Raw genomic sequence first — 12,861 nt, 5'->3', positions numbered from 1 at the left:
AGCTGTGAAAACAGCATGACCAAATTATTAATAGACAATTATGTGGTTTGCATTATCAATATATTTAGACAGTGTACACTAGACTAGGTAGCTGGGGATCGGTCCGCCAAGGCCTCCGGTCCTGGCTGCCGCCTGGCACACAATGCACTCAACTCCTATGGCGCCTCCTGCGGGTGATGGGCCTGCAGGAAGATGTGCCCATGTCCCTTTTTCAGGCTGTGCCTGGCCGGGCCTCATGGACTAAGGCCCGGCCCTCAGGCACCCTCCCCAGGCCTAGTTCCAGGGCAGGGCTCCGGTAACCCTATCCCAAGCAGGGTGAACTGTTCCCTTGATGTTCTACTCACAGGGGTCTTCTGAATTGCTCTTTGTCTGGTCCCTCAGCCAGGACCAATTTGCCATGGGAGACCCTACCAAGGGGCAAAAGCCCCCAGACAACATAGCCCGTTGGATCCCTGGGACACACAAACCCCTCCACTGCAATACGGTAGCAATTCAGTGATTTGATGATCAATTTTGTAATCGTATCACCAGACCTGCTCCTCCATTGCCAAAGCCGCTTCACTGAGCTGCGATCGCAAGGTGATGAAGGGAGCCACCAGGCTAAAGGAGGAGTCTTATCGGGCTTGGTTAGCCTGTGTTGTCTTGGTCGACACGTCTCTACAATGTTGCGTGGAGATCAGGGGCGGTACCTCTGGATTGGCAGACTGGGGTGGTGGTTCCCATTTTTAAGAAGGGGGACCGGAGGGTGTGTTCCAGCTATAACACTCCACAGCCTCCCTGGGAAAGTCTATGCCAGGGTGCTGGAGAAGAGGGTCCGTCCATTAGTCGAACCTCGGATACAGGAAGAACAATGTGGTTTTCATCCTGGTCGTGGAACACTGGACCAGCTCTTTATCCTTCTATACCTGAGGGTGCATGGGAGTTTGCCAAACCAGTCTACATGTGTTTTGTGGACTTGGAGAAGGCATTCGACCGTGTCTCTCAGCGTGTGCTGCAGCAGGTGCTTCGGGAGTATGGGGTGTGTGGCCCGATCCTTATACAACCGTAATAAGGCCTTGGTCCGCATAGCTGGCAATAGGAGTGTTTCAGGTTAGGCTATTGTTGACTACTACTGACTATTGTTGAAGAGTTCCCTTAAATTTTGAGTCAACATCTAAACAGTTTCACTAGCTGCCATATGAAAAATGCTAATCCTACTGCTAGTAGTGACCACAGATTTGTAGTGGCCTAAAATTAACTGCAAAACACTTGCAGCTAGCATAGGATTTTAATTTATCTATATACCTGTGCAGCTGGTTGGAGGCTATTGGAGAAAGGCATTTAAAGTCATCACAGAGTGGTGCCAGTGGCCTCACATGGTGACCTGCCAGGCAAACTGCTTGTTGCCACAGGCAGTGTAACAACTGAGCCTTTGCTATGGCAACAGTCTCCTCCAACAAAAGGGCAAAGACCTGTGGCGCTTTCAGCTGGTGCAGGATTTAGAGAGTGTACAAACGGATACACATGGCTCGATGCACTCAGTTTTCAGCAGTGATGAATACACACAAAACTGTTGAAACACAGCAAATATTTTTTTTATTACTTTTTTATGTTACTGCATGGTTTGGATTACTTGCTATGAGAAAGTTGTGACCTTGAGTCTGACCTTAATTTCAACACCAAACTCTTTTTTGGCCAACTGTGATTATTTCTGAAGCCCTAAAATACTTGGTATCCAAGACATGGTGAGTCATGAGTTTGTGAACTCAGCTGAAAATGTGCTAAACATGGATAGCACTAATAAGAAACTGTAGCAACCAAGAACGACAACTTATTAGTGGCACTACACTGCAGCATATGAATAAGGAAAAGACCTCATGCACTGCAGCTTACTGCACTTAACAAGTAGACATCCCCCCCAGCATATCATCTGAGTGTCCACATGAATTTATGCAACAATGTAGTTAAGAAATATGGACAAAGCAACAGGAAAAAAAAAAAACACTGCAGTGCATTGAAGCGTTCCTGTTCCTGAATAACGAGTCTGTTTTGAAAATAAAGGAATAGAAAGTGTAGATACTTGTGTCAAAATTTTGGGAGTAAAAGTAAAAAGTAAATACTCCAGTAAAAATACCTGAAAATTCTACTTAAGCCCAATTACAAAGTATTTTTACTTGTATTTGTTACTTTGTACTTCGTCTCTAACTTTGTCTTACTCATTTCATATTTAAACTACTGCAGTCTTCTACATTTGACTTATGAGAAAGACTTTTGTCAGATAACTGCATCTGTGTGTGTAATTTATACTCATGTCTGGCAAATACCTAAATAAGACCGCTTTGTGTGTAATTGGATCTTTAAAACACGTGTGTAAGCATGTAAGGATGTGTTAAGGAAGGTGATGCTTCTCATTGTTGAGGCCAATTAAAGGAGAACCAAATCATGTGTTGTTTCAAGCATCTACTCACTCAAGTCTGACATTTAAAGAATACATTTTTTATTGTTTTTGAAGTATTTTTTGTTCATACAACAACTGGGCAAGCTTGTGTGAACAGCAGGACAGATCATCGCTATCACTGTCTCATCCATCCTGGAGATGATCAAACAGCACTACATCCACAGCGTTTCCAGCATCATGTAGGACACCTTCAGTGGTTCCCGCTGAGTTTTTTCACTCTTACCGTCAGAGAGGAGATATAAAAGCTGCCCCCAAACAAAAACTTTTATGTTTCTCATGGCTAGGTGCTTGATTTTATACTTGCAAAAAAAGAAAAAGAGGATTCAATCAAACAATACAATTCTTCAGAAAAAAGGGCTTGTATTAGAAAAAAAAACCAAAATAAAAAATATAAAAGTTCACACAACTTGTAAAAATTGTTTAACAAACACACATGCTTGGATCGACCATTCAAAAATAAGCACTGAATTAACATTAACAATCTGTAGCATTTCAGTGGAGCTACAAAGAAGCAGCTTCTTGCCTTTTCAATTCAGTTTGCTTGCTACTCAGTTTTGATGCTAATGGTTTGGGTTTGTTTTGTACTTTTGTTATTTGCTTTCATTCTTTGTGCCAGAAACAAATAGATTATAATAACAGTGACTTCAGTTTTTCCAGTTCATTAAAAAAAAAAAAAAAAAAAAATCAGCCAGAGCAAAATCAATATGCAAACAGATCTATCATTTCTCCCTGTTTAAGAAAAAAGAAAACTACCTTAAATGACCGTAAACGCAAAAACAAAATTAAATTTAAGGAAACTGATCTACAATTCATGTAAATCTAGAAAGATTATAATCCTCTACAAAGATCTACAACACAGCTCATGTAAATTCACCTCCTCATGCACTGGAAAAAGCTTTCTGATTAGGCCAACAGTTCAATAACTCCTCTGCAGTAATGTGGCTTTTTTGTTGGCTTTGAAATATACATCTCAAGACTTTCCAGACTGCTCACATTTAGGGTCCTGCCTGTTAAGGGTGGTTTAAAGCTCACATGTCACATCCACTATCGCGCACTGGTGTTGCTTCGGCTGGTTGTGCAAATCTAGATTTTTGTAACATGTAACACTGCGTTGTGCTGCTGTGGCTGCCGCTGGGTTACAGACATCAGTGTATGATTGTATGATCGTGTCAGAATTCAGATTATAGTGAGCGTGATGTTGCAATAGTTTGAAAACATAAGACTTTGTGGGAAAAAGAAAAAAATCTCTGCAGTGTCTCAGAGTCTGGTTGACGTCAGATGACAGTGTTGTCTGAATGTCAGTGTCTATCATTCAGCTTCATTTGGCAACCTGCGGCTTAACCGCGGTGTCTTTACTCCCCTTCCCAAACACAATCACATTCTTGAAAAAGGTTTCTTTGTCGCATTGTGGTGATGATGTTGATCCTGTTCTCAGACAGCTCCTGCAGCTCTCTGATCAGCTCCTGCAAAGACGGACTCGGCCAGGGGTGGTCGTTGCGGTCACTTTTGAGAATGTACGAGCGCTCCACGATCAGCTCCAGCTGCTCGAGGTGTTTGAGATTGCTGAGGAGCAGGAGGTCACTTTTTGGTTCCTCAAGGAAATATCTAGAAAAAGGGCAAAAAATATATGTTTTAGACTCCTGATAGGAAGATCTGGTGCTGGGGCAACTGGAAACCCAGAAAGAAAAAAGAAAAATTTGATGACTCTTTCCAGCAGATTAATGTTTGGGTTGTATTTAAGAAAATGCTGCAACATAGTTTAAAGTTCTAGTGCCTTTGTTAAATAAATGAAGCAAGTTTAAGCCACCAACATTTTTTTTTTTTTTTTTTAAATTGTCAGTCAGTACTGCATGAAGGTAATCGATTAAATGTAATCTGTAATAATTTCACTGAGCAATGTTATCTATCTACAATAACAATAAATACTAAATAGAAAATAAAAATCTGCCATCTCACCGTATCCTGAGAGTCTTGAGCTGAGGAAATAGTGAGGGAAGCTTTTTGCAGAGACTGCCGGAGAAGCGGTTCTGATGCATGTCGAGGTGCTCAAGTTTCTTGACTTTCTTCACGATGAAGCATAAATCCTTGAGTGATATGATCACTCTCAGCACCAGCCTGGTCACACGGGGTGGAAAAATGGTTGTATAGAAAGCAAGAGGATTCCCACCTAGACAGACAGAAATCAGAAGAGTTACAGGAGGCAGTTTTGGCCTAAAGCTTGATCTTTTGCTTTTTCTTTTTTTTTTATTTTATTTGCTTCTTACTTTTACAAACAGGAAGAAGGAACAGGCAACACATGGGACAAACAAAGTTTTCATCCCCCGTTTTCTGATCGAGAAAATTTCTCCTACTAACTAAGGATGTATACAGCATCAGAGTATTCACTAAAATGCTGGCAGGCAACCTTTACACAAATACTAATACCTGCTTTTTAAAATTAAAATAATGAGTACTATTTGTAGTGACTTATGTGGCTAGTCTGTGTTACTGCTTTATTTTGTATATCAGGTCAAATTTGCGAAACTAAACTAAAAAAACCAAAAACACATTGAACAATGGTGACACTCACCAATGATTTCCAGTGATTCTAGCTGATACAGATAACTCAGCCAGGACTCTAGACGACATTTGACGCCAATTTTTAGGTACCTATAGCGAACAGTCAGTGACTTCAGTGAGGTCAGTCCCCTCAGCGCGTTCTCAGACAGCATGGTTTCTGGGTAATTCACCAACTCCAGAGAAGTCAGTGCTGGGCCACCGTACGCTTCTATAGGACCAAATAATGGGAGCAAGTTAGTCAAACGTTTGCTAATAATTTGGCACAGTGGCTGATCTAACTGTCCCACCACTACAGGCTTAGGTAGTAAGTAAAACTCTGAATGGTGACTGATCAGTAAAGGACATCTTTAGTTAAGTTTATTAAGACCCTCATTAGTTGCAGCATCATAGCAGCTATTCTTCCTCGTGTCACATGTGATCCAGCAACTCTTAGCAAGTTGACTCCTTTAGGAAAAAACTATGATAAACAGTATCATTCACTCTGTACTCAGTAATGTCTTTTATGCTGCAAGTTAGATACATTGCTAATAAATGTATGAAATTACTGAAAGCTGTCAGATTTTTTGACCCGCTGAGTCACAAAATACATTTGATCCAGTTACACAGCAGCTGTAAATGTTGTTTGGGAAGCAATTTAGCAGGTAAACCCACATGTAAAGTGTGATTTTCTTTTGATAAATGCTATTTTAATATTTCAGGTGAAAAAAAAATGTATACTGGTTCTGATGCAGGGTTATAAAATGCTGTAAAGACACTAGACTTACCTGGGTCTTCTGGGTCTGGGGGATAAAAGTAGTCGTCGGGCAGTGGCACTGGGTTCTCTGTAATCTCCCAGGATAAGTGTTTCAGTTTCTTTAGGTTCAATAGCAAGTTATGGAAGGCCTTAGATGGCACTGGTGCCACCACCTGCAGCTTTGCTTCAGCCTGCTGGTGAAACAGCAAATATTCCAGATTGAACAAGCGTGACACGCTGTTTACGAACTCAGCAGTGCTTGGCAGCTGGATGTTACACACACTCAGGTGAGTCAGCCGCTCTGCTAGCTGCCCAGTGTGACACTGCTGTAGCATTGGCTCGCTCCATGTGGCGTTTCGTATCCCGAGAGTCTTCAGGTTGGGGAAATCAGGCAGGTTGTCCACACTTTTCTTCTTGTAATGCTGCTGTGCCTCCATGCAGACAATAGTGGTGAGCCGTGGGAGGGACTTCACAAGGTGTTTCCAGTCTTTGGGCCTCAAACGTTGCACTGCAACATGGGTCACCCTGCGATACTTTAGTGTGTCCCAGAATCCAGCTGTGTAGCGTGGAAAGTTGGATAGGACCACCATGTGGTTCCGCCATAGGCATGGGTGGTCAATCAGCTTTTTGAGGACTTTGCAGCAGCAGCGTACCCTGTGCTTTTCCTGTGTGCTCAGGTAGCTGAACACCATGACCCAAACTTCGGGTGGCAGATGTGATAGCCACTTGACCCTCATGTTGACTTGTTGGAAGCCTCAGCTCCAGGCCTGTTTAACGCTCCTTTGGCCTAAAACCCTGCCTTCAAGTTTTCGAAGGCAGGCTGCACCTGAAAAGTTAAGAACAATAACACTTTTACCATCCAGACTAAAATAATACAAAGAAGATACACAGAACTCGCTTAAGCCATCTCTCAAATAAGTTTATTTTTGGCCAGTTACTCAAGAAAGTCTCTTGATGCATGCTCAGCCGAACAAGGTCTGTTCAGTGGAGAAACATTTCTCCACTGAACAGAATCAACTTTTTGGTATTTCCTTACCTGGCTGTAGTCGAAGGACTATTTTAAAGACAAATATGACTGCAAATTCAAACATCATGGGCTAAATCACTGTAAACAAAGCAGTATTGTATTAATCCAAGTTATAGTCATAGCCATTGTTTGGTAATTGGTGTCTAAACTATTTACACGGAAGTTGAAAGTTGTGCTGTGAAGAATGAAATTATATTACTCCAAGAAAGCTATCCAGCATTTTTGTCAAAATGATTGCAAACACCTTTACCTTAGGGCAGATGTGGTAAAAGCATGCTGAAAATAATTATGTGGTAAAATTAACATCCATTCAAATACAATGCTTTCGCCAAATATACAAATAAATGTATATTTAACACATCTCTTTAGTGGATATATATAGTTCAAAAATAATTGTGATTTCTTACCTGGTAGAAACTCCTGGGAAAAATAAATTTGGTCTTATGCCTTCAAAAAACACATCCCCATGATCCAAAAGGCCAGAGGCAGAAGCTTTTCCAGCCTGCACGCTCAGAGTCAAATGAAAATGAATGAGTATCTCTGGTCTGTGACTCTTAAAAAGCTTGCTGGTACTTGATTAACATACGACTCCATGATGTAATAATACCTGCACATCCTGTTTATCTACAGGTTACTATCTACATGTGACCTTAGTAATCAGCCTCTTGTATTGTCCCCGAGTCTTGATTTTGTCACTAATCCTTTGTGTAGCGACAGACTCCTTGATCACCCAGATTTAAACCACACCTCAGTGATTGATTGGCTGAAGCCCCACAAAAGAGTTAATGTCTGAATATCTAAACCCGTCAGCCATTTTCTTACAGACAAAGCAGCCAGAAATTTTTCTAGGCAATGAAAGACAGATGTTCATTTGAGAACACAAATGCTCATTACAGTCAGATCAGAAAAGAGTGATTAATCTGCCAGCTCCTGGAAAAAAGTCTGTCCAAGGATGTCCAGCAGTGGTAATGGGTCTGAGACAACCTCTGACATGACCTGATTACTCAAACATTATTGGCAGTTCTTGTGTGAAAGAACTGTTAAAATAAAATACCTTGAAGGATGTAAACAACTACAAAAAGACATGACTGGACTACAACAAGATGCAAAATGTGTCCAGTTCTCTCTGTGATCACATTTGCAGTGATGTGTATAAGTGTTGGCAAACAAATGTTGCTCATCTATGCAGCACATCTTGAGCACTCCACTGATTATGAAGTGGAGAAAGAAAGTTTATTTACAGTCCATGTAAAGTACTCAGCCTGTACTCTATTACTTACGTATTAGGAGGCTAAATCTTAACATCTAACAAAACTTTATAACACTCAAAAGTCAGAAGCCAAAAAGCTGAGACTATTTAGTCCTATCATATCCATCCATTTTGTTCAGTCTGTAGATGGTTTCTGCAAGCTGATAATTATAGTGCATGTCAGCTCAAACAACATTTTTTATTCTGCAGTTTGTGTATAAATATATTTCATGTCTTCAGAGGAACCCAAGTGATGATGACTTTAACGCTCATTCAGTGTGTTTCCTTCCATAATAACACAAAGAGGTCTAACAGAATAAACAACCATGTTTTCCTACTGAAACTGATCCAAAGCATGTAAGTAACGATCTGCTGATACTTTGAAACAAAGGTGGTGAGAGAGAAATGATCACTTATTTATCTACAGTTTACAGTCTTTTCATCTCATGGCCGGGTGGGTCGACTCTCCAACGACTATCCAACGACTCTCATAAAAGCCCAACAACTCTCGATAGCTCGAGTCCCCACAAGGCGGTTAATGGCTGGGTATCTATAGCAGCCAGTTGTTTTCACACATGCAAAGAAACCACCAGCTTTTCTAGACATTAAAAGACAGATGTGCTTATTAGAATAAAAAAGTTAATCAAAGTCAGACCAGAAAACTGTGTTTGATCTGCCGGCTCCCTACAATAAAGTCTGTCCAAATATGTCCAGTGGTGAGAATGAGGCACAGCTTCGAACATAAAATGACTGAACCATCATTTCCAAGAGTTCTGGTAGAAGTGTAAACACATTCACACTTTTCCCCCACTATTTCATTTTGCTATTCATCTCTGTGGTTTTGCTACAGCATGAACACTGTAGTCAGAAAGAATTTGCATCCATAATTCTTGCTAAACTATTGTATGTAAAAAAAAAAAAAACCAAAAAATTTTTACACTGAGTTGTACCAAAAGTTATGGCTCATCATTTTAGCTAATTGCTCATCAAACTGAAAATATTCTAAAAAATAAAGTACACTGGCAAACTGCAGATACAGATAAGAGACATCTTACAATTCTTTATCCTAGAAGTTGTAACATCACAAATTGCGGTGTAATCGCACCTAAAACATGAGACTGTAACAGATCAGCCTAAATAAAGTAAAATAATTAAATAACTGGAAATTTGTTTGCGGTTTAGCTCATTCTGTCCTGAATTTAAACATTAGCAGAGTTAAATGCATGCACGCTGCAGGCTTTCTACTGTTACAAGTAAACATGCTATCAGTTATTCATCATCAGTTTATAATATTAAACTGTTATCAGACTTACATTGTAGATGCTCCTTTGAGAGGTCTTGACCGTTATTTCTTGATCAGCTGATCAAAGTGCTTTCTTGGCAGTTATGAGGGAAATGATCGGTCAACTCCTGGGAGGGACAAGGAAAGAGATTTAGTTCAATTGTATTTATGTAGTGCCAAATCACAACATCAGTTGCCTCTATGCTATGATAAAAGGCGAAGACCCTACAATAATACTGAGAAAAGTCCAACAATCAGATGAGCAAGCACTTTGGTGACAGTGAGAAGGAAACATTCATTTAAACAGGAAGAAATCTCCTGAAGAACCAGGCTCAGGGAGTGGGAGCCATCTGCAGACACTGGGTTAGGGAAGCTGATTGTTTTTAAATTTCATACTTTTCTTTTTTAGCAATGCAATGCCAATGCTAATGATATATGTAAATAATGAATAATAAGGGCCAGGCGACGGGCGAGCCGTAAACACAGCAATATCAAACATAGTCATTGCAAGCAGAAAATAAAAACAAAAGAAAAAAGGGCAACTAATTTGGTATATGTAATCCCAGATCAAGTAGAGGAAAAGCGTTGGATCACAGGCAGTACTTTGTTGCAGCGCCTCTGACTTTCATAAAAAGCCAACCTGAAATCTTTAATTGGAACGTCTCATGACTAATCATTGAATGTCACTTTAATCCACAGTTGCTTTGGACTGCAAGTCTATGTCCTTGTGTTTAGGTGTTACTGCTGGTTATTTCTTATCCGTGTATTTCAGCCAACCAATTTCATATAATTCTGTCACAAACACTCTCCTTTCTGCCCATGTTTTATTTTTAAAAGCATGCTAATTTGAATTTTCTGCCTACCTTTTGGCTTTTTGTTTCTCCCTTCTATACAGTTATCTGCTCCACCTTAATGTGTCTAACCTGCATCTGTATTTAAGGTTTGTTTTACGTACCTTAGTTTCCTTCCAGATGTGTTCGCAGTGTTCTTTTAGTACTCCTCCCATGACAGTCTTCTAGTGTTTTTGCCTCTGCTTGCTTCATATTTCTCTGTTTGTGTGGTTGAATTGATTACCTTTGTCCCAACTCCTTTTTTATCACAAAGAATTTGAACCTTAATCTCATCAATGGAGTTGCACATTTGGGTCTTATCAGTTGTTACACTGCTGAAAGGTCCTCTAGTGTTTTGCAAGGAGCACTAAAAAGACACTTTAGAAATGTCTACCATTGCATTTTGGGGTAGCCTGTTTGTTAAGGGTCACTAGTCAGGCAGGACTCAAACAGTTCAGTGCGTTTATTTATTTACAGTAAATAACAGTTTTAACAGGAGATCAACCCCAGCAAAAGTCCTGGGCTTCCACACAACAGGGTTATTCCACAAATCCACATGGATCCAAAGATTCTCTCCCAAGAACACAAAACAGCTCACCGCTCTCCCGCAAAGGTCCCTCGTAGACAAGGAAACAGCAGGTAAGCTGCTTTTTTTTTTTTTTTTTTTGTCCCAACTTACAGGCAAACCGCACAATCCCAGTGGTGAAGGAGCCAGACTTCACTAACTGGTTAAAACTCAACAATCCAACAAAGACTGCAGCGCTGCCACTACCTTAAGTGGTAGCACAAACAAGGACATCGGGAACAGGTGTGTGACTCCTCCAGGTGTGTAAGCCAGAGGGCGGGAACCAGAAGAAAGTCCCACTTCTGAACCAAAACCAACCCATGCACTCACACACTCGATAAAGGAGAGACATTAAAAACTGCATATAACTCCTGTACATCGCACATGTTGGCGAGGTGATTGTTAGGATGAAAAGCAAACTATGTTGAATCAAAGAGAGCAACAATGCTAGCTCTCTTTGAGCACAATATGCAGACTTTAGCTCAAGGGTGGGGAACTCCAGGCCTCGAGGGCCGGTGTCCTGCAGGGTTTCGATCTCACCTTGGGTCAACACACCTGAATCAAATGATTAGTTCGTTACCAGCCCTCTGGAGAACGTCAAGACATGGTGAGGAGGTAATTTAGTCATTTAAATCAGCTGTGTTGGATCAATGGACACCACAGAGCAAAGAAAGCAGAACCAAAAACAGCTTGTTGTGCAGTCACTGGGGCACCCGTCAGCCTCCCGTTAAAGACCACAGACAAACCCACAATGTGGATAAACAAACAACCAGTAAATGCTGCTGGCCTCTCAGCTTGAAAAGCTCAGCATTTTGTTACCAGGATGCAGACACGCTGGTGAACATGACAGAAGCTGTAGATTCTAATAGCTTCTTTCAGAAGATGAGGCTACAAAATGGCAGTAATTTACAGGATGGATGCCAACAGGAGATATTTTATGGGACCAAAGCTCTCGCCTAATGCTGTCTGAGCTGTAAGAAGAGAGATCACTTTCTCTTTGATAGAGTTGAATAGGTTTTTTTTGTAAGAGTTCACTAGACTAGCACTGCTTCCTTGCTTGCCCTAACTGAATGCCACTGATGTGTTTTCATGCACGCCACACATTAAATACAATAAACACACATTTTCCCCCAAACTTTTCATAATTAACATTTGTGCTTCCCCCCAGCCTCCCACATCTGGACTCAATCTGCCACTACAGATGAGCTTTACACTTCGCAGCTCAGAGATTCTCTCTGTTTCTCTCTGGATTTTATCTGTCAATCCCCATATTCCCTCTCCGCAGCAGCTCTCACCTTTACTCCTCATCTTTTGCTTCACAAAGAAATATCCGGACCACAACTCGATGCATCACTATAACCGGTCCTCAGAGGGTGAATTTACTTTTACTTTTGCCAGAAGCAATTTTTCTGGCCCTGACCTGAAGGCATCTCCCTGCAGGATCACATTTAGGACACGATTCAGAGTGGTAACAGAGTCATCTGTGAATGAGACAAGTCATCAGCCGGGTTTAATAAAACTAATGAAATGAGAATCTGAAGCGCTGAATGAACAAACTGTGTTGTGTCGAGGATTTTTTGGCAGTGCACACAGAGAGAGTGAGTGTGCAAAACATTTTTGGCTGTAACGCTGCATCTACTGCCACACGTGAGGTCATTTTTGAAAGAGCTTGCCAACAAAATCGGTGCAAAAATAATTTTTCTCTGCAGAGTTGCAATGGGATCGCAACAAGAATATTACTATAAGTAACACAACATTAAGTTGAATACATTAGGAAAGGTGAAGCAAAAGTGTCACCCCCAGAAACAGCCTTACTGATGGGATGTTTACACAACACTTAAAGTTACTGTGCAGTGTGAATGAACTGCAAATGTGATGCTTTTTCCCAAGTCAAAGCAAAAAAAGTGAAAAACCAGTACAATCCCTTCCCTTGTTTCTGTTTGAGAAATGTGTGATCTACCAAATTTTATCACCTTAGCTGAAAATATTGGTGTCACTCCCATTTCTTCTGTCCTTTACTTAACAAACCAAGCAGAAATAAATGAGGCATAAGCCACCTTTTCAACTGCTGCTACTAATTCCTAATAGCTTTTCCATTTTAAAGGTGTATTTATTTAAAAAGGGTTAAAATGGGTTTTCAGCAAGGCTGTTTTTGAAGAAGTGAAGAACTCTTCTGAGT

General features: G+C 40.8%; 1 protein-coding gene across 5 annotated transcripts; it reads right to left on the bottom strand.

Moving 5' to 3' along the window:
- Window positions 1-2,472: 2,472 nt before the first annotated feature.
- On the bottom strand, window positions 2,473-11,184 carry LOC309716955 (uncharacterized protein). Of its 5 annotated transcripts, XM_082551097.1 has the most exons (9): window positions 10,716-11,184; window positions 9,319-9,415; window positions 7,164-7,258; window positions 7,007-7,032; window positions 6,766-6,834; window positions 5,761-6,555; window positions 5,007-5,204; window positions 4,394-4,604; window positions 2,473-4,042 (listed from the first exon to the last, which is right to left on the bottom strand). In XM_082551097.1, the coding sequence occupies exons 6-9, from the start codon at window positions 6,464-6,466 to the stop codon at window positions 3,790-3,792; spliced, it is 1,368 nt and encodes a 455-aa protein (XP_082407223.1). In that variant the 5' UTR covers window positions 6,467-6,555; window positions 6,766-6,834; window positions 7,007-7,032; window positions 7,164-7,258; window positions 9,319-9,415; window positions 10,716-11,184; the 3' UTR covers window positions 2,473-3,789. The 5 variants fall into 5 exon arrangements, with proteins under 5 accessions (XP_082407223.1, XP_082407225.1, XP_082407222.1 ...); XM_082551099.1 differs by lacking the exon at window positions 6,766-6,834; XM_082551096.1 differs by lacking the exons at window positions 6,766-6,834; window positions 7,007-7,032.
- Between the last annotated feature and the right edge of the window lie 1,677 nt (window positions 11,185-12,861).

This window comes from Aulonocara stuartgranti (assembly GCF_965226115.1).
Source record: "Aulonocara stuartgranti genome assembly, chromosome: 11".
Taxonomy (NCBI): domain Eukaryota; kingdom Metazoa; phylum Chordata; class Actinopteri; order Cichliformes; family Cichlidae; genus Aulonocara; species Aulonocara stuartgranti.
Note: the sequence above shows the minus strand (reverse complement) of the source record. Positions and strands in the feature narration are given on the sequence as shown.

Excerpts from the sequence above, each read along its gene's own strand:
- LOC309716955 (XM_082551097.1), bottom strand. The coding sequence starts at position 6,466 with ATGAGGGTCAAGTGGCTATCACATCTGCCACCCGAAGTTTGGGTCATG. Across the intron at positions 5,205-5,760 it reads CCCAGACCCAGAAGACCCAG|AAGCGTACGGTGGCCCAGCA; the intron begins GTAAGTCTAGTG and ends TTGGTCCTATAG. Across the intron at positions 4,043-4,393 it reads CTCAAGACTCTCAGGATACG|ATATTTCCTTGAGGAACCAA; the intron begins GTGAGATGGCAG and ends CCCTTTTTCTAG.